At 40.5% G+C, this 21,272-nt stretch overlaps 1 protein-coding gene across 1 annotated transcript in view; it reads left to right on the top strand.

The window, feature by feature from the left end:
- cab39 (calcium binding protein 39) overlaps positions 1–21,272 on the top strand; it is a 67,588-nt gene that overhangs the window by 27,833 nt on the left and 18,483 nt on the right. Inside the window, exons 2-4 of the mRNA XM_033031086.1 lie at positions 5,430–5,563; positions 18,502–18,666; positions 20,915–21,033. Coding sequence (XP_032886977.1) covers positions 5,450–5,563; positions 18,502–18,666; positions 20,915–21,033 — 398 coding nt within the window. The 5' untranslated portion in view covers positions 5,430–5,449. The remainder of the gene's footprint in view (positions 1–5,429; positions 5,564–18,501; positions 18,667–20,914; positions 21,034–21,272) is intronic.

Genomic DNA, 21,272 nt, shown 5'->3' with positions numbered 1-21,272 from the left:
TATGGAGAGAGTGCAAATAAAAAATGTACAAGCACCACAATGCGTTAGATTGAAAGATCACAAATTCATCTGTAGCATATGAGAGGTTTGTCCATGAGTTTTAAAAACAGCACCAAAGAAACTGTTCGAGAATCTCTTGTGTGCCTTCAGGTTTTTGTAAATTTACCCAACGGAAGATGGGTAAAGAGAATGATTGGGTGCGAGTGGTGCTTCATTATGTTGGCTGCTTTCCCGAGGGGTGTGATGTCAATGGAGAGGGTAGTCTGGTTGATGTGACGAAGTGGGCTGCATTCACAACTTTTTCATTTCCCGAGGAGGGAAAACCACTGGTGCAAAGAAAGACACTTCAGAAGCACTGATGTGGAAAGTGTCACCATCCAAGCAGATAAAACAGCTACACAAAAACCTGCTGTCCTTAGAGGGAACAGAGTTTGAATGTGCTGAGGCAATACTGAAATTGTTATTCTACTATGTTGCTGAAATGCTTAGGCTAATATGGCTTTTTGATGTAATATCAAGGAACTGCAGATGCTGTTTTATACCAAAGATAGACACTAAATGCTGGAATAACTCAGCGGGTCAGGCAGCATCCCTGGAGCAAATGCATAGGAGACGTTTTGTTTGAAGAAGGTTCAAAGGTTATTTTATTGGTCACATACACTTAGGTGTAGTGAAATGCTTCTTGCCATGCAGCACATAAAGAAAGAATACAGACATAATAGTAATAAAGACATTTAAACATAAAAACATCCCCCCACAATGGTTCCCATTATGAGGGAAGGCACAATGTCCAGTCCCCCTCCCCAGTTCACCCATAGTCGAGCCAATTGAGGCCTCCATAGTTGCCTCCACGGAGGCCCGATGTTCCAGGCCGTTCTCGCCGGGTGATGTTGCTCCAGCGTCGGGAGAATCCTCACAGCGGCTTTGGACACCTGGAACGGCCGCTTCCGTACTGGAGGCCGCGGCTTCCGAAGCCAACAAGGCCGCGCCGGATGGAGCTCCACAACTGGTGATCTCGCTGAGAGAACCCAGGCTCCCGATGAAAGTCAGCGCCGCCGGCCGCTCCACAGACCCGCAGCTCCGCGATGTTTTTATCGGCGTTCTCAGCTCACTGGAGTTCCAGCGCGGCGACCCGGGCAAGACATCGCCCGCTTCGCGATAGCGCTCCAACACTGTGCCGCTGCCGAAGCCGAGGTTCTGGGCGGTCCCCGACAGGAAACGCCGCTCCAGGCCTGCTGGTAGGACGGGTCGACGGTGCAGCCCGGAGAAAAGCTGCCTCTCCGACCAGGTAGGGACCCTAGAAAAGCAGTTTCCCCCCCCCCTCCCCCCACATAAAAAAGGCTAGAACTCCAGAACAAAAAACTCAACTAACTAAAAATAAAAAAGAGAAAAAAAACGGACAGCTGCAGGCTGGGCAGCCATACCATACAGGACGGCGCCCCCTAGGAAGGGTCCCGAACTGAAACGTCACCTATTGCTTTTTAATATTTATATGTAACCTACCCCCCAGTACTGATTTTATATTATTGACAAACTTGAATGGTTGGATTTCTACACCATTTGTCATTAAATGCGATCCCAACACAGACTGAGGTAGAAAATCTGCCCTAGGTTGAGCAGCTAGAAATGCAATTAGTTTCCTAATCAGGCCAGCCAAATACCTTCAGTTTCATGACCAAACACTTCATTTTGCTGTATCTTATGGAATTTGTCGCAAGTGCGTTTCGAAGGTTGATGGAATACCTTTACCCCTTGGCCACCTTGTCGAAAATAAGGCAATCGGGTTTATCTTTGCACTTAAATCTATACCAGCATTTTATATTCCCATTTTCTAATTTCTCTTCATTTACAGCATTACATCAGTTTATAAAGAATTTACATAGTACCCGACCGCCCACTCTTTCCTTGTGCAATAATTTTGGTGCTGATCTTGAAATCTCATGCTAGTTTATGCAACTCTTTTTTTTCCAGCTCTTTGTTCTATTATCTATTGTTTTAATCTCCCCATTGCCAGTGCCTATTACATTTTGCCGTTATGTATAATTTACCTTTCGATTCCACGTTTACTTCTGTTTTTGGTAAATGGAATTCTTAATTCACATATATCACTCATTGTGTTTGAAGAGGTGACACAGATCTTGCATCAGTTTTCCCCTAACAATGTTCCTGCAGATTATTGTGCTTCTGTGTAGACCGAAAATCGTCACTGTAGATAACAAGAAGATTAATAAAAACTGTTGGAGGAACTTTATTTCTAAGAAAAGGTTCACCTGAGTGATGAATGCAGTGGTGAAATTGAACCGTTTGAACCTTTGTTCAAATAAAGGGCCCTCACACCATTTTCTGTGCAGATGGAGGTGTGAAGAGACTGGATGTCCTTCATGAAGCTAATTGTGGCCTAGGGACTGTTGAAGTGTGAGAGGGCATCGGAGATGTTAAAGGTGTAAGTGGACTAATTAAGGGGAAGAACGAATTGAGGAGGATGAGGGAAACATTCTAGATGATAAGAACAACCTAATGCAATGGTCTGAAGAAGGGTCTTGACCTGAAACATCACCCATTCCCTCTTTCCAGAGATGCTTCCTGTCCCTGTAACGTTGCCTATTTCCTTCGCTCCATAGATGCTGCTGCACCCGCTGAGTTTCTCCAGCACTTTTGTCTACCTTTGATTTTCCAGCATCTGCAGTTCCTTCTTAAACATGCTGCCTGACCCGCTAAGATTTGTGTCTACAGTGTAAACTAGCATCTGCAGTTGCTTCCTACACTAAAACAATGGATTTACTTTGATAAATATACTATGCAGTGGAACTCCAGCATCTGCAGTCTCTTGTATCTTCAGATTACTTGATACAATATTTAATGATTCACTGCCCAGTTATATATGCCCAGCGGCAGCGGCCTCGGCGCAGAGGGAGAATAAGAAGGGATGAGACAAAGACTTAAGACTTTTGCCTTCCACCACAGTGAGGAGGTGCCTGGTGAACTCACTGTGGTGGATGTTAATTTGTGTTTATTGTGTGTTTTGTCATTTTTACTATATGTAGGACAGCAAGGCAACAACATTTTGTTCAGACCGCAAGGTCTGAATGACAATAAAGGCTACTTGTTACTTGTTACTATAAACAAATGGCAATGTGCCAAGTTATACAAAAAATACTTAACACTACTGGCAATGAAAAGTATGGAATAAGAAAGTGACTTTCTACATCTTAGGGAGAAAGCTATGAATTTAAAGCAAACCGCGTATCATACGAACATGAAGTTACTGAAAACATTGAGTTGATTATATTTAAATATTTGCTTACTGTATATGATCATTCCTCATTGGGAGGAGGCCGTGACTTAAAAATTACAGCTCTTATACAAATACGGTAGCACAGCGCCAGAGAAAAACCCGGGTTCAATCCTGACTATGGGTGCTGTCTATATGGAGATTGTACGTTCCCCTCGTGACCTGCGTGGGCTTTCTCAGAGATATTTAGTTTCCTCCCACACTCCAAATATGTAAAGGTTTGTAGGTTAATTGGCTTGGTATAAATTGTCTCTAGTGTGTGTAGGATAGTGTTAATGTGCAGGGATCGTTGGTCAGTGTGGACTCGGTGGGCCGATGGGCCTATTTCCCCGCTGTATCTGTAAAATAAACTGAACTAAATACATAATAAGTGAGGTTGATCTTTTGAGTTTCATAGATTCGAGTCTCTTCTGGATAATGCGGTTATGGAAAACCCTCTGATCCCTATATTTCTGAACTAAATTGGTCTACTGATCCCAATCTAAATGAAAGTTACAATTCTTTGTTGCAGGCTGGTCTAATTAATGTATTTATCATTTGGAGCACTGAGTGTCTTTTGGAACTTGCGCATTTGTTAATTGTCAAAATTGGTCCTCGTTCTTTTTCTCTAGCCACATTAACCACTTATCACTACTACAGTTTGCATGCAGCTGCCACAGTAATACACTGATTAGGAATTTTGGGTCAATTATGCTCCAGATTTGTACACTCTTAACATCACTGCGCATGCCCAACAACACTGCCTAATACTCAGGTTTTTATTCATCATTAAAAAATATATCTGGCTACATTGGAGTCTCAATGAACTATTTCTGTTATTGAATCTAAATGTTATTTTCATATTTTTAAATCGGACTGTTTTGTTACTTGAAATGTAATGTAAATTGCACCATTTTTGTACGTGCATTTGCAAAGAACCTTAAGTTTTGTGTTCATCATACATAAGATTTTACAAGTTGCAACTGAATAGTTTGAAAAAGCATATGAATGGATGTTTACAATTTCGATTTTTGACCTACAATCGGGGAGGACGTTAAAAAAAATAATTGATTCTCCTTATGGGGAGAAGTCCAAAAGTGATAAGAATTATGTTAAACTATACATTGAGCTCGGCAAATTCGCCATTGAAGGATTCACAAATCATTATCCAAAAATTTAAGATATTGACTAAAATTTGCGTGCTTACAATTTATGTAGAAAAATAGTAAATACAATCTTATTTTAATGATCCAGCTTTGCCTAATAAAACATCGCAATATGGACTGTTTGCTGGGAATGCAACCCATCTTCCATTACACGAGTTCCCCTTTATCTCGCAAGAAATAGTGTTTTGTGGAGATCAGCTTGGTTAACAATTAGATATAATTTAACTGACTGTGTCATTGATTCATTAAGGTGTATGGTTCTTAGATCTCTGAAATAATATGGATCATTATATGCTGCCAGTTAGGCAGCTGAAGAACCGTTTGCATATTACGACTGCACTTCTTTTCTTTTTAAATACAAGTAATTCTGTGATAATGTGTTTACGATCAGTTATGTTCCTAAGACATCGTGTTATAGAAAATCGCGTTTAGAACAATTGTGTCAATGGGGAAAAGTGGGTTAGGTGCGTATTCCTTCCCCTGCAGAAATTCAAAAACAATAATTTTAATTTTTGTTTCCGCAAGTTAAGTATGTTACATAGTTGAATAGAGTATCATTGCGCAAGAGTGAATGTTTGTCATTTTCAATGGGCACCTGAGGCTAATAAGACACCTGAGTCTTAGGGACAATGGTGTCTTATTACTGTGGATGATTACATAGAAACTGTTTTCTCTCCCTTAGACAGATTTTTCTCCACTTGTCAATTTCCAAAGTAACTTTTAAATAGTTCTTTAGTTTCCGATTAAAATCATGTTACAACCAATTCAGTCCATGTAATCCAAATGAGATTCTCTAATTCATCAATCACCAACCAATTCTCAGAATGGAAACACATGTTATAGTATAACTATCTATAGTTCTTCTGTATATTAACTGGCGGGCAAATTCCTATTATAAAGGTAAGATTTTGTTGATATCCATGCAAAATCCTCAAATGTGTACAGTATTTATTCATAATTTTCTGAAATTGTTTTTTGCCTGTCATTCGCAGGTGGAAAAGTCGGGTTCACAATGCCATTTCCATTTGGCAAGTCACATAAGTCTCCAGCAGACATTGTGAAAAATCTGAAGGAAAGCATGGCAGTATTAGAAAAACAAGATATTTCTGACAAAAAGGCAGAAAAGGTATAGTATGGTCAAAATTGATTCATTTTTTGATTAATTTCAGAATTTTAATTACTTTGTTTACTCATTTTTTACGATTACATTTTATACATAATATACATAAAATTAAGCTTCAAAGGTAGAACACTGAAGTTGTGAAAGTCATTTGATATTCGAAGAAACAAAACCCTTGCTTGCATTAATGCTTTACATTTGCAATTTTGTAATTGCAATTATTATACATGACATTCCAGAGGAGTAATCAAGCTTCTGCAACTCTGAGATATTTTGGACATATGTGTGCAAGATGTGTATACTCATTCTTTAGGAAGCATTAATTCGCTTTGAACTGAATACATCTATATGGTGAAATCTTTGTCAGACATCCATGGAAAATAGGGGTCTCAATTAGTCAAGTATGTTGGTTCACCAAGAGCTAAATATGTAGTAGTGCAGTAATAAAATATTATGCAATACAGCACACTCTATTCTGTATGCAGGAAATTAAATTACACTAAATATTTCACATATCATTGTAGAACTGCTTGCATTTTCACCTAATACTACAGATTTAGCATTCATAGCAAAAGGATTTGAGTATAAGAGCAGCGAGGTTTGCAGATGTACGGGGTCTTGGTGAGACCACACCTGGAGTATTGTGTACAGTTTTGGTCTCCTAATCTGAGGAAAGACATTCTTGATTATTCCCGATGTTGGGGAAGTCCAGAACAAGGGGTCACAGTTTAAGGATAAGGGGGAAATCTTTTAGGACCGAGATGAGAAAAACATTTTTCACACAGAGAGTGGTAAATCTGTGGAATTCTCTGCCATAGAAGGTAGTTGAGGCCAGTTCATTGGCTATATTTAAGAGGGAGTTAGATGTGGCCCTTGTGGCTAAAGGGATCAGGGGCTATGGAGAGAAGGCAGGTACAGGATACAGAGTTGGATGATCAGCCATGATCATATTGAATGGCGGTGCAGGCTCGAAGGGCTGAATGGCTTACTCCTGCACCTATTTTCTATGTTTCTATTACATTCAGTAATTTAATGTTTGTGTACCGCTATAATTAAGGCAGCTTTGGCTCGAGAGGAATCTACACCATTTGTTGGTGAAAATGTAGAGCAGAAGCAGTTTTCAAAAGCTTGAAGTACATTAAGCTATTTTTGCAGAATGTTCTTGTGGACTTACAGTAGCATCACTTGGAGAATAACTGGATATTTTCTTATCAAATTTCTATGAATGGTTCCAGTGATGTGAATGTAGATGTGAATGTATTGCAAATGTTTGAATTTGGCCACAGATATTGTTTTCGCATCAACAGTTTTGTTTGACATCACGATCAAGTTCATACTTCAAGGTTGATTACTTGGCAGTCAGAGGTACAGTGTGTTTATGTTACGTAGTTGCCCTCGGGTGGACAGCCATGTAGCAGTTATAAACAACATTTCCATTATAAAAAGGGCACACTCTGCATCTACATATCAGTTCAGGCAGCACCTGTGGAAAGCGGAGGGTATTATTATATCAAGGACTTGTGAAAACGGTAAAAGGCCTTGGTGAGTTCTTCTCGTCACAGATGCTCCCATTTTGTCATTCCTATTTCCAGCATCAATGGTATAATGCGGTTTGAATGTTGCATCTGTTATTTATTATTTGATGGGTTGATGTTTGCAGTGAGAGCCAGCATTCAAATGTATAAGATCACATAATTCCCAGTCCCAGATAATTAGAGCACTCCTGGTGAAACAATTCATTTTGCATTTGATTGTCTGTACTTTGTCCAGAGGAGTAAAGTTGGCCAGTACTGGCAAGCATTGATTTTGTATGTATTTCTCATTCCAGTGACAGTATGCTTTGCAGAATTTTACTGGGAATCCACACGTTTGGTATGAATGCTAGAGGCCCAACCAAATGTATTCTCCTTAGTCATTGAGAATGTTACTATTGCAGAATTGTTTAGAGTATTTGTGTGATGGCATTTCCATTCCAGCTAGCTTTGGGATTCTTTGGGATCAACAGCAATTGATTCAGTTCAATTTTCAAATGAAAATTTGTAATGGGTTAAGCTGCAGAGCACAAATCTGATGGCTGGTATCTTGGCTATGGATGACGAATGGCTGATGTAGGCAGCAGGAACCTATTCATTTGAATGGTATCAATGATCATGATTTTAAGCTTTGTAAGTGGTTTCTTCAATTCTTTTTACTTCGTTTTCAATTTCTTTTAGCAAATTCAAAAATAAACTGTTTCATTTATTTGAACTAATTTTTAATGGCAAGATTTAAAATGGTTCAAAGGTCTTCAACCACCATGAGCTATCTAAAGACAATCAAAGCATTTTAGAGGTGAAGCCAGATGATCCATTGCCTGAGGCACAGTTAGCACAGGCTCTGTCTGGTAGCCAGACCTTGAACTTTATTTGAGGTGCAGAGACACGAGTGGTAAAGGGCCTGTCCCACTTACGCGACCTTGGCTCGCAAATTACGCGACCTCATGGTCGGTTGAGGTGTACAGGCACCGTATGGCCGCGTGGGGCCGGTCCCACTTAGAAGCGCGGAGTTGTGCGGGACTGGTCCCGACATCGCGCGGGGCTCCAAAATTCTTGCAGTGGCCGAAATCTTCGCGCGCCAACGGCCTGTCGGCACGCAGGCGTATTGCGGGCGTACGCAGTGTCTTGATGTTGTTCGCAGCGTCTTGACGGCGTACGCCTAGCGCATGGCGTTGCGCGATGACGTCACCGCCCGGCGTGGCATTGTGCGATGACGTCACCGCCCGGCGTGGCGTTGCGCGATGACGTCACCGCCCGACGCCGTGCGACGCCCAAATTCAGTCGGCCCGCCTCCTGCCCAGCTGATTAGTAAGCATTACGCAAATGATGTCACGAGCGAACTTCGCGTGAACTCCGCTTCCGTTTGGTCGCGCCAAATGCACGCAATCGCATGCAAGTGGGACAGGCCCTTTAGTGTGACAGGAAATACGGCAGGGATGTGGAAGGGTTGAGCAGGATTATGCCCAATGTTACCAACAATACTTGAAGGTAACAATAAGGTACTTAAAATTATGAAATTGCATCCTATCTAAATGTTACAACAGGGAGAATTTTGAAGAATGAGCGATCTCATTGAAACCAAAATGTTCTTGATAGGGTTCATGTTGCAAGGATGTAGCTGAGGATCTAGAACCAGGGTCTATTGTCATGGAATAGTATGCCTTTTGGGAACTGAGGAGTTTCTTTATTTGAAAGACACTGGTCCATTGACATTCACAACCGCCAAGGACTGTGGATCTTTGGCCATTAAGTTCATTCAAGACGATGGTTGATGCATTTCTGAGTAAAAGGTTAATTAAGGAGAATGCCACCTGAATGGATGATTAACTCAAAGTGTAACTGCAGCCATGAAACTTCAACATATCTGCTCCACTGACCAGTTGCTTTGTTGATTTTGCTTAATAGTTCATTTTAAACAGAAACCACTGCGCTAATAAATTGGATCAGCACATTTCAGCTCACTTAATACCATGTCCAATAAGTTCAGATCATGTATATAGTGATCAAAGCTGCTTGAATTCATTTGGCCTTGAAATTCAGAAACATTGGATGAAATGTGCTGTTTGTCCCATTAAGAGTTGCTCAATGTGAAATGATGATGCATAAAATTTAATGAGGAGTTTATTATAATTTTGTGATTAATTGGTTTTTCATGATTTCACACTTAATTCAAAATTTCACAGCACATTAATTGTTGCTCAGCATTTTAAAATTATGTTTGATAATTTGAATAATACGTGTTATTTTTCTCTCGTGAATAAGTTATGCGCAAAGCCTAAACTTTGGGCACTAATATTAAATACAGTCCGTCACTATAATTGATCTCATCTCCTTTATGCTTTATTTTTGATTCCAATAATCCACATGAAAAAAGTGTGAGTGGCAATACTGAATTATTTATTTTAAGTAAAGTCAATTAAATATCAAAGTACACATAGTGATGGTGTTAGTGAGTTGTTCTGTTTTATTTGCAAAAGGTGGAGGTTTTGTTGGGAATAAAGGTAGTAAGATTGTTTACATGGCAATGTATGTAAATATACTAAATCATTCCTAAGATTATATTGTTGTAGCTGATCAGCATAGTGCTGTGGTGGAAATGTATTGGTGATTTGGACAGGTTCAATGACAATTTAGCATAGAAGCAGGCCCTTCAGCCCACCTTGTTTTTGCCGAGAATGATGGCATTCTGGGCTCATCCCATTTGCCCACATTTGGCTCATACCCCTCTAAGCCCTTCTTATCCATGTATCCACCCAAATGTGTTTTGCAAGTTGTAATTGTATCTGCTTCTGCAGTGGGGTTATGGATTCATGGGTGCTAATGTGAATTAGCACTTAAAGAAAATGGTTTAAGAAATGTTTAAAGAAATTGCTTAAAGAAAATGGACAAAATTAATGTTGTACCCAGATTACTATGTTTCCAGGGAGAGCACTTACTGATCATGTCTTATGATTGTTTTAGATGAGATGCTGGGTATTCATGGAGGTCTTAACTGCTGGTTGGTTACTTTCGGCGCTGACTTGAAAGATGTTGAATTTGTAACCCCCTTTATGCTGATGAGTTTATATCATAGGGCATTTAGTTCAACGGCACTAGAACAATCCTTGTACAAATATTTGTAATCCTTTCAAGTTTGGACTGAATTATTATTTGATCAGATTATGGCTCTTGTTTAAAGCAGTTTATTTTATGAATCATATGTATATAACATTTGCATGTATAACCTATGAAGGGTTTGATGAAAATATGACAACGAAAACGGGCTCATGTTGAATTGATTTTGAAAAAACTCAGTTGCTGGTATAGTACCTCTTCACAACACATTTTCATTTGTCTTGGGTTTGTCTGGCTTTCAATGCCCAGTATACAATGCGTTTAAATCTAAAGCTTGCATTGCTCCAGTGTAGTGACTAATCTGCGGATAAGGGAATGTCCAATCAAATCAAAAGAACAGTGTTAAACTCTCCCCCTTCTGGAATTGTATTTTATATAGAATTAGGTGACTCGTAAAGAATGCATTATGATCCCATAAACATAGCACAGTGAACTAGTTCCAAAAACTAAACCAAGATGTAACAGCTGAAAATAAGGGTTTGGGACATTCCATGATTCGTGGCATGCATTGATAACGCAAGTTTCAAGGAAGTTATATTTGTCAAAAATACATAGGTCCACTGCTGATTTTCCAGTAACAACTGGTTCAGTGCCTCCTTTTGGTCATAAGTGATAGGGGAAGGATTAGGCCATTCAGCCCATCAAGTCAACTCTGCCATAAAATCTTGTCTGGTCGATCTCTCCCTCCTAACCCCATTCTCCTGCCTTCTCCCCATAACCCCTGTCCCCCGTACTAATCAAGAATCTATCTATCTCTGCCTTAAAAATATCCATTAACGGCCTCCACAACCTTCTGTGGCAAAGAATTCCACAGACTCACCGCCCACATCTCCTTCCTAAAGGAACGTCCTTTAATTCTGAGGCTATGACCTCTGGTGTGGTAAAAAGGGACCACATCACCCCAATTCTGGCCTCTCTCCAGTGGCTCCATGTGCGGTTACGAATCAATTTCAAGCTCCTTCTTTATGTCTACAAAGCCCTTAACGGGCTTTCCCGAACCTACATCAAAAATCTGCTTACCCGCCACACCACCTCCAGGACCCTCAGATTGGCCGACTTGGGGTTACTGACTGTCTAGGCATAAGCTCAGGGGCGACCGCGTTTTTGCGGTTGCAGCTCCTAGACTATGGAACAGCATCGCTCTTCCCATCAGAACTGCCCCCTCCATCGACTCTTAAGTCTAGACTTAAAACTTATTTCTACTCTCAAACCTTTCTTGAGGTGCTCTGCGGGAGCGCTGTATGTGTGTATCTAGGTATGTATTGCTGATCTATGCACCATTGTATGTAACACGTTAGTACCTGCACCAATGTAAAGCACTTTGGTCAACGAGAGTTGTTTTTAAATGTGCTATAGAAATAAAATTGACTTGACTTGACTTGGTCCTCGACTCTCCCACTAATGGAAACATCCTCTCCACATCAACTCTATCCAGGCCTTTCACTATTCGGTAAGTTTCAATGAGGTTACCCCTCATCCTTCGAAACTCCAGCAAGTATAGGTACAGTGCCGTCCAATGCTCATCGTATGTTAACCCACTAATTCCTGGGATTATTCTTATAAATCTCTGGACCCTCCCCTGAGCCATTACATCCTTCCTTAGATATGGTACCCATAATTGCCCACAATACTCCAAATGCAGTCTGACCACGCATTATAGAGCTCAGCATTACATCCCTGTTTTATATTCTAGCCCTCTTCAAATGAATGCTAGCATTGCGTTTGCCTTCCTTACTACCGATTTGGCTTGCAAATTAACTTTTTGGGAATCCATAAATCCGGACAAAATTACGAGAGAGCAATTGAAATCCCTCCGGAAGTCCCCTCGAATATGTGGCACCCAGGCTGGGTGAGGCGGCCAACCCTAACCTTGTCTGAACTTCCAAGCCGATTGGCGGGTCATATTTGCCCCGTGCGGCAGGTGCACTGGAACTCCGGCCCGGCTGGAGCAGGCAGATCGGCGGGATGAATTTGTCACCTTCCACGGCCGACTTTACAGTCTTGTATCTTGCCAAGGCCCCCAAGGACATGACCTCTGTTGGTCTGAGGGAGTTGGTCAAGGCACAGCATATGGAATTTAACTTGCACAAGTGCGATGTGTTACATTTTGATAAGCTATACTAGGACAGGACTTGCGCAGTAAATGGTAAGGCCCTGTAGTGTTGTAGATCAGAAGCATCTGGGGGTACTAGTACATAGTTTCGTAAAGACAAGGAGACGGGATGGTGAAGAAGGCATTTGGCACACTTACCTTCATTGGTCAAGACATTGTGTACTGGAATTGGGACATCATATTAAAACAATACGAGTCGTTTGCGAGACAGCATTTGGTGTTTGTGTACCCAGTTCCAGGAAGGATGTCATTAATCTGGAAAGGGTGCAAAAATAAACAGGGATGTTACTGGGACCAAGTCTAAAGAGAGACTGGATAGGGTGGGACTTTTTTCCATGGAGCATAAGAAGTTGAGAGTGTAACCTCATCAAGGTGTATACAATCATGAGAGGGGTAGACACGTTTTTTTTCCCAGGGTAGGAGGGTCTAAATCTGGAGGACATAGATTTAATGCGGGAAGGGAAATGAAAAGGCAATGAGGCAATTCTTTCACACACAGGGTGGTGGGTATAGAACAAGCTGGCAGAGAGCTGTGAAAGTGGGTACAATGTGCTAGCAAGTAGGATTAGTATAGGTCGGTACTCGATATTCAGCATGGGGGACAGTGAGCCAAAGTGCTTGTATCTGGTGTATGACTGACTCTTGTCTCTCATGCTGCACCCATGATTCAATGGCATTCTTCAATAAAAATGGGGATAATTCTGGTCTGGTAATTCCCGCTAAATTTATCCTTTAATCATCACCTAAAATAACTGCCTATTAAATTGTGGTTTGTGTAGTTCGGCTGCATTGCTAAATGCCTGTACTAACTAACAGTAGTGGGGTACTTCATGTGTTTACTTGGCTATAAAGTGCTTTTGGCATGACTTGAATTTATGAAATGCTCTCATTTTTCTGTCCAAATATTGGATGATAAAAAAAATAAACATTTCTTATTTTGTTTAATTGAGAGATCTGAATGGGATAGGAAATGTCTTAATACTAGACTAATAATACTAATAATAATGGGGGTAGGGTATTGACATGATTAGAGAACTGGTTGGCAGACAGGAGGCAAAGAGTAGGAATTAATGGGTCCTTTTCCGAATGGCAGGCAGTGACTAGTGGGGTGCTGCAAGGCTCAGTGCTGGCATCCCAGTTATTTACAATATATATATTAATGATTTAAATGAGGGAATTAAATGTAACATCTCCAAGTTTGCGGATGATACAAAGCTGGGTGGCAGAGTGAGCTGTGAGGAGGATGCCATGACGCTGCAGGGTGACTTGGGAAGTTTGGGTGAGTGGGCAGATGCAAGACAGATGCAGTATAATGTGGATAAATATGAGGTTATCCACTTTGTTGGCAAGAACAGGAAGGCAGATTATTATCTGAATTGTGTCAGATTAGGAGAAGGGGAGGTGCAATGAGACCTGGGTGTCCTTGTACATCGGTCACTGAAAGTAAGCATGTAGGTACAGCAGGCAGTGAAGAAAGCTAATGGCCTTCATAGCGAGAGGATTTGAGTTTTGGAGCAAGGAGGTCCTACTGCAGTTGTACAGGGCCCCGATGAGACCACACCTGGAGTATTGTGTGCAGTTTTGTTCTCCGAATTTCAGGAAGGACATTCTTGCTATTGAGGGAGTGCGCAGCGTAGGTTCTCCAAGTTAATTCCCAGGATGGCGGGATTGACATATGATGAAAGAATGGGTCGACTGGGCTTATATTCACTGGAATTTAGAAGGATTATAGAGGATCTTATAGAAACATAAAATTCCTAAGGCATTCGAAGGCTAGATGCAGGAAAAAAATTCACGATGTTGGAGAAGTCCAGAACCAGGGATCATAGTTTAAGAATAAGGGGTAGGCCATTTAGGACTGAGATGAGGAAAATCCTTTTCATCCAGAGAGTTGTGAATCTGTAGAATTCTCTGCCACAGAAGGCAGTGGAGGCCAATTCACTGGATGTTTTCAAGAGAAAGTTAGATTTAACAATTAGGGCTAACGGAATCAATGGATATGGGAAGAAAGCATGAACGGGGCACTGATTTTGAATGATCAGCCATGATCATATTTGTAAACAAGAGATTCACACGACATGTAATCCAAGATCATCTTTAATCGTTATGCAAACTATAGTAGTCCAGTAGATTGTTAGTTGTCAGAGCATCCTGACTACTTCCAGAACTGAGCAGCGTAGGAAGTAGGTGTAGTAAGGGTGCAGTAAGGTGGTGTTAGTGATGCTAACCTATTATGATTGGTTGTCATGCATAAACCAATCTACAATATTGAATCGCAGTGCTGGCTCATAGGGCCGAATGGCCTACTCCAGCATCTATTTTCTATGTTTTTAGACAGTTATAACATTTTGTTTATATAAATTTTGGCAGTTAGAATTAGATTGTAAACAGATATGGCTACTGCACTTTTTGAGAAAGGAGGGATTTGGGTTTGGGATTGATGCATAATTTATTTCTGCATTGCCAGATTACACTGTGTATGAAAATACTGCTCAATATTATTTTCTCAATGCTATCTTTTGAGCATGAGTATAGTGAATCTCCAGTGGTTGAAATCCCAGATCAGTAATCCAGAATCTGGACTAATAAACCAGAAACCCGATTTTGTTCACTGATATGCTGCACTGTAATTCTTCAATTCTTACCTAGTCCAACAAGCCTTACAATGAATAAGCCAAGTTAAATAGGAACGGGTACATAATGTTATTAAGAATTAACTATATTTGGATCCAATGTTTCTAAATCTGTAGTTTGTTGCATGAAAAAAAAGAGAAGTGAATGCAATTGTCCAAAATGCTTTCTTTTTAAATTTAAGTTTGACTTATTTTTAAATGTAAGCAATTATTCTCCATTGGTGAGCAAGAGTTGGGTGTCACAACAATACTGACAATGACAATTAAAATTGAATCTGAAAATTGAATCTGAATCGGACAACATGATCAGTCATTTTAGTGTTGTCAGCAATGGAAAGTATTCTAAAGCAATGCATTTCAAATGCAGAGGGTGATTTTTACAGGGCAATTAAGCTGAGAGATATTGGAATCTAACTAAAATTAAACTCTCCAGAACACTTCTTTTAAAATCAATTCATTTAAATATACACTGCTTGTAAAATGTAGCTCGGGCAAAATATATACATGTGTTCATATTCCTTTACTTTTTTTATTTGATCTTCAATTTAATGCAATCCTTCATAATCCCTGTCTATTTTGTTACATCTTGGATATGAAGGGAAATTACTGGTATGATTTGTCTTTCAAAGCAGATGAGTAAAATTTCTATAGACTTAACATACATTTATAATAAATATAGATGTAATGGTCAGCCTGACTTTCCTTTTTATGGTTGTATTTTTCATATGGTGTTCCATAAGACATAGTAATAGATTTAGGCCAGATTCAGCCCATTGGATCATGGATGATCTATTTTACCTTCTCAACCCCATTCTCCTGCCTTCTCCCTTAACCTCTGATGCCTTTCATAGTTGAGAACTATCAATCTCTGCTTTATAAATCCCCAATGTCTTGGACTCCCCAGCTGTTGGTGCCAATGAATTCCACAGATTCACCACCCTCTGCCTAAAGAAATTCTTCCTCATCTCCATTTACGTCCTTTTATTCTAAGGTCGTGTCCTCTGGTTCTAGACTCTCGCGTTACTGGACTCGTCCACTCTATCTAGGCCTTTTATTATCTGAAAGGGTTTAATGAGATTTTCCTCTCATCCTTCTAAACTCCAGCGAGTACGGGACCAGTGCCTTCAAAAGCTCTTCTTATATTAACCCAATCATTCTCATAAACCTCTTCTCGACCCTCTCCTGAACCATCATTTCCTTCCTCAGATATGGGGCCCAAAATTGCTCTCAATATTGCAAATGGGGCCCAACAGTGCCTTATAAAGTCTCAGTATTGCATCCTTGCTAATATTCTGCCCCTCTCAAAATGAATGAGAGCATTCATTGCCCTTGCCTTCCTTACCGCTGATTGAACCTGGAAATGTTGTGTTCTGCAGCTTACTTTTCTGAACTGCAGGTTCATGAGTCTTTTCTCTCAGCCAGCAGGAGTGTTACTTTGTATTCTGAGCTCCCCAGCGTTAAGCCACTCTTCCACAAGAGGCAAAGCCCTTATCCTGTTACTTTGCTGACAATTTGCAGCTGAGTGACATTGCCTCTGGATGTGAAGACGATACTATGGCCAAAGTTGCAGTCTTACACAGGGGGAATTGACTGATTTATCAATGGTTAGATATTTTAAAACCACAGTTTTAGGCTTTCCCTGTGTGGATTACACCTACGTTGTGTCAAATAGAATGTTTTAAATATATATCTTTTAAGTTATTCACTTTTCAGGAACATTATTTTGAACTCAGTGACAATAGTAAATGAAAATTAATGATCAGTACGTGAATGCGCACAGAGTTCATAACAATAGATTAAGGCACAAAAGGAAAATTGAACATATCGGTAAATTTTCCGGAAATGTATTTTGTATAGATTCCCCCCCCCCCTACTATCCCACTATCCCGACTGGAAACTGAAAGAGTTTAATTTGGTCAAGTTTGGTTCGGAACTAAAAATGGAGGTTTGCTGAATGTTTTACTGGTTTTGCTGAGGTAGTGATGTGTGGGGCCATTAGGGAGGTGTTCTGTTTCCACATTCCCTCCTCGACCTGTACTTTATGCGCCCTTCCTGGCTCTCCTGATACATTTCCTATCAGTCGTACAGTTGTAGCTTTACCTTGCAGCGGCCCAAATAAATCACTCATCTCAGCATTGCATCCAGTGGGCTCATAGAAGTGGGTAACATGTGGATTTGGGATGTCTCCTAGCGTGGGGCATGGTGGGAGATCAATTGCCCATCACTGAGAAGTGGAGAAATGGGAATACAACATTTGTCTAGTCTGTAGGTGTATCCCGCTATCAGAGCAGGTGATTCCTGCTTTCAATCCCCATGAACAAGTCTCTTCCCGCTAGATTGCATCCAAGGTGTAGGGTAACAGAGAAGGTGAGGGTGCACTGTTCCTGGCCATAAGTAACAGTGAAAGGTTGAGTAAGGGGGTAGCATCACGTTTTCCCGTCCAACCCAGAGAGACGAGTTACATTATCGGACAGGGGAACTACCCGATACCCCACAAGGTCCTGATCTAAGTTTGGGAAATTGCCCCGGTATCAATCACAAATGGAACTCTGGCATCCCCAAGCATCATGTTTACTATGGGTTTTTCATCGGGGTTGGCAATCAGGGGAAAGAGGCGCTTCGCAGGAGTGCGGGTGGGTCTCTGGTAAACGGGATTGTTGGTAGTATGCAGGGTACGTTTGTATTCCTCATGTCTTCCCCTTCCCTCTCCTTCTATGGAGGGACAGTCCCATTATGAACCACATTAGCCTGCCCACCATTACACTAAACTACTCCCTTTGTTCATTTTAACTTCTCACTCCAACAAGAAGATGACTTTTGAAATTTAAAGGCACTGCAAGCTTTAGACCTCCCAGTCCCAGTTCACAAAGTCTCACAGGGGAATGCCCTAGCTTGCGAATTCTGCACATTGGTCCCCACAGAAACAAAGATTGCCTTGGTTTACCTTTAACAATTTTGTTTCTGTCTGCTTTTTAGAGACGAACTTTGACAAAACGTCACCCATCCTCCTCCTCCAGAGATGCTGCCCGACCTGCTGAGTTACTCCAGCATTTTATGGCTATCTTTGGTATAAACCACCATCTGCAGTTCCTTATTTCTATATTTTGCTAAATAATGTGTTTGCTACAAAGCCCCACCATTGCCTTTGCTGTGAAATAGCTGGCAAAATCTCATGAGTGCGATTGGTGCAACTAATTTCTCAAAAGAGAGCTTGTGTGATGTGCTATCTTAAATGGTACAATAAATGAAACAAGTCCTGTTCCCTTAATAAATAATTTTGGATTTATTACAACATCCTCATTAATCAATAATGCTTGTGATTTGGAGCAGTAAAGAAGTGTTGCATCTCCAAAATTTGTTACAAAAACAAGAATGCGCAGTTCTCCATTCATGTAAAATTGTATGGTTGAATTTTTCATGCTGCTCTCTTATTACTGTTATATCAAAAACTAAGTACACATTTATATAACAATAGCATTGTTTTAATGTGATATTTTAAAAGCAATGTTTGTCTGATGATAAGCAAACCTGTCTTTGTTTTCTGATTAGGCAACAGAAGAAGTGTCGAAGAATCTGGTGGCCATGAAGGAGATCTTGTATGGCACAAATGAGAAAGAACCCCAGACTGAAACAGTGGCACAGCTTGCACAGGAGCTGTACAACAGCGGCCTCCTTAGTACTTTAATAGCAGATTTGCAGCTCATTGACTTTGAGGTGAGAAGCAAGATGGCAGTCAAGATCAAATTACTTTTTTAAGATATATTAATTTTGCTTTCACAAATTTGACAAAAATCAAAGTATTAAGCACAAGTTGGAGAGCACCTTTTTCTGGAGTCCTTTATATCTTGTGTGAGCTATTAATATAGTATAATAATAATAATAATAATAATAATATATCTTTTATTGTCATTGCACGTCAGTGCAACGAGATTTAGTGTGCAGCTCCACTGATGCACAAGAAAGGTAAATAAATACAATACATAAATAAGCAAGCTGAATTGATTGACGTGACCATCTGAGGGAGACTGTCCAAAGGGAGTGGGTGGGGGGGCACTCATTAGGGCCGGTTCAGAGCCGCTATAGCTCTTGGGATAAAACTGTTCCTGAGTCTAGAGGTTCGGGCATAGAAGGCCTTGTAACGTCTGCCGGAGGGAAGTAGTTGAAACAGACCGTGGCAGGGGTGTGATGAGTCCTTATGGATGCTGAGGGCCTTCCTGAGGCACTGCGTGTGGTAGATGCCCTCCAAGGCTGTTAGCACTGTCCCGATGATCCGCTGCGCTCTGTTGACGACGCGCTGAAGAGCTCTCCTCTCCGCCTCCGTGCAGCTGAGATACCACACAGAGATGCCATACGTTAGTATGCTCTCTGTGGTGCAGCGGTAGAACGTTGTCAGCAGCTGTTGGGGCAGACCAGTCTTTTTTAATGCATAATCAAATTCATATAGTCCCTGGATTTTCTGAAATGGCAGAAATCAATTCAAGATTGGAACAGCTGTCTTAGCTGGCATTGAGGTACAGAAGCCTAGTTAATTGGGAGAGTAAAATGCCGTATGATAGGTGATAGTGTCACTGAGAATATACACGTGATGTTTCAGCCAGGGCTTCACCTACCTGTGCTCATTTTGGGCGGAGAAGAATTGAGATTCAGCCAATCTGTGCCATAACCCTTTCAGAAGCTGTACAGGTGTAGATTTTTTTTTCCCCAAGAAGGTTTAAAAAGTAAACCACAGAATGGCACTGGTAATGGTACCTGGATCATTATTTGAGCCATGCCCAAGCCTTATCATGGAAGATTTTATCTTGCCTAAATTAACGGCAAAAAGATTAGCCAAAAAAAATACAGGTAATAAAGTTAATATATTCAAGACTACCTTGGAGACCACAAGTAGTTCAACAAACAAAGGGAATAGTGCTCGGTCTGGTAAATGAACAAGAGCAAAATAAAAATGGGGAGGGATGGATTGTGGTGAAAGAATACAGGAGCTTGCATGCAAAATGTTAATCAGTTAATTTAAGAAATATTGAAAGGATTGAGAGAACATTGACTTTAAGGAGGACAAGAACAGGCAAAGTAAACTGGGGAAAAAAAACACTTGCCGTCTATTGTAGCATGACATCATGTGGAAAACACTTAAAATTATGATTAATAGAATTCATCAGAAGAAAAAAAATCACCATATTGCAAGAATGAAGATGTTTCATGGATGAATGATTTTTAAAAAAGTATTACATTGAAGTGTACATTGGACTGATTATCACCATAGGGGTGATAAGAGATAGGGCAGATGGCATATCTGGCTGTAGGATTGAAGTCGGGCAAATAGTCTTGCATAACACAGGAGAAGCTAGGGAAATGTCCAAGAAATTGGTAAGTGGAGACAGGTGAAATGATGGAAAATTTAAAATGCCAATAATCTGGCCTCCTAATTCAATGGTTCAATGTTCTCTATTAATTCAGACTTTGTATTCATCACTAAATATTGTCCAGGTTCAGAAGAGTGATTCTGTTACTCTGGAGTTTCATTAATTTCCCCTTTAAGGCAGGTTAATAGGAAAACACATCTGCCACAAATTGAATTCACATAATATATTGCTGTCCCAGCAATTGCTGTATTGCTCTTGTTTTTAGCACGCTGGGTTGAAAAACCTAGGGTATGAGTGTTATTCCATCTGTAATGAAAATGAAACCTGGGTATCTGGATCTGCAAGTTGCCTTGCATGAAGTTTAATAAATTGCAAGACACTATCTGTTGAAGTTGACTTTCAGTTTGATAGCAAGAGGGCATTTGTTCTTTGTTTAATACAATAAAATTTCATTAGCTTTGCTGTGTTTTGGTGTATCAGCATTCAAGAGTACGAACATGGTGCAGTATTTGCTGGAGGAGTTATGTATGCTATGCCTCGTCTTGATTTCTCCTCAGATTTAGAACCCATATCTAATTTATTTTTCTTCCTATTCACAGGGCAAGAAAGATGTTGCTCAGATTTTTAACAATATCCTGAGAAGACAGATTGGAACACGCACACCCACAGTGGAATACATCTGTACTCAGCAAAATATATTGTTTATGTTACTCAAAGGGTGTGTGGTTTTTCGTCTTGTACACTTGCAACAAATGTGTGAATTTTCGGGTCGGGACCCTTCTTCAGACGCTCTGAAGAAGGGTCCCGAAATGCCACCATCCTTTTTCTCCAGGGAGGCTGCCTGACCTGATGAGTTACTCCAGCACTCTGACTATCTTCGGTATACAGAGCTGCCAAATAGTATGCATTGTCCGTATTTTGTATGGAAATGCGATTAGAATACGGATGTCCGATTTT

The sequence above is a fragment of the Amblyraja radiata genome, chromosome 13, assembly GCF_010909765.2.
Source record: "Amblyraja radiata isolate CabotCenter1 chromosome 13, sAmbRad1.1.pri, whole genome shotgun sequence".
Taxonomy (NCBI): Eukaryota; Metazoa; Chordata; class Chondrichthyes; order Rajiformes; family Rajidae; genus Amblyraja; species Amblyraja radiata.
This window is presented reverse-complemented; position numbering and strand designations above follow the sequence as displayed.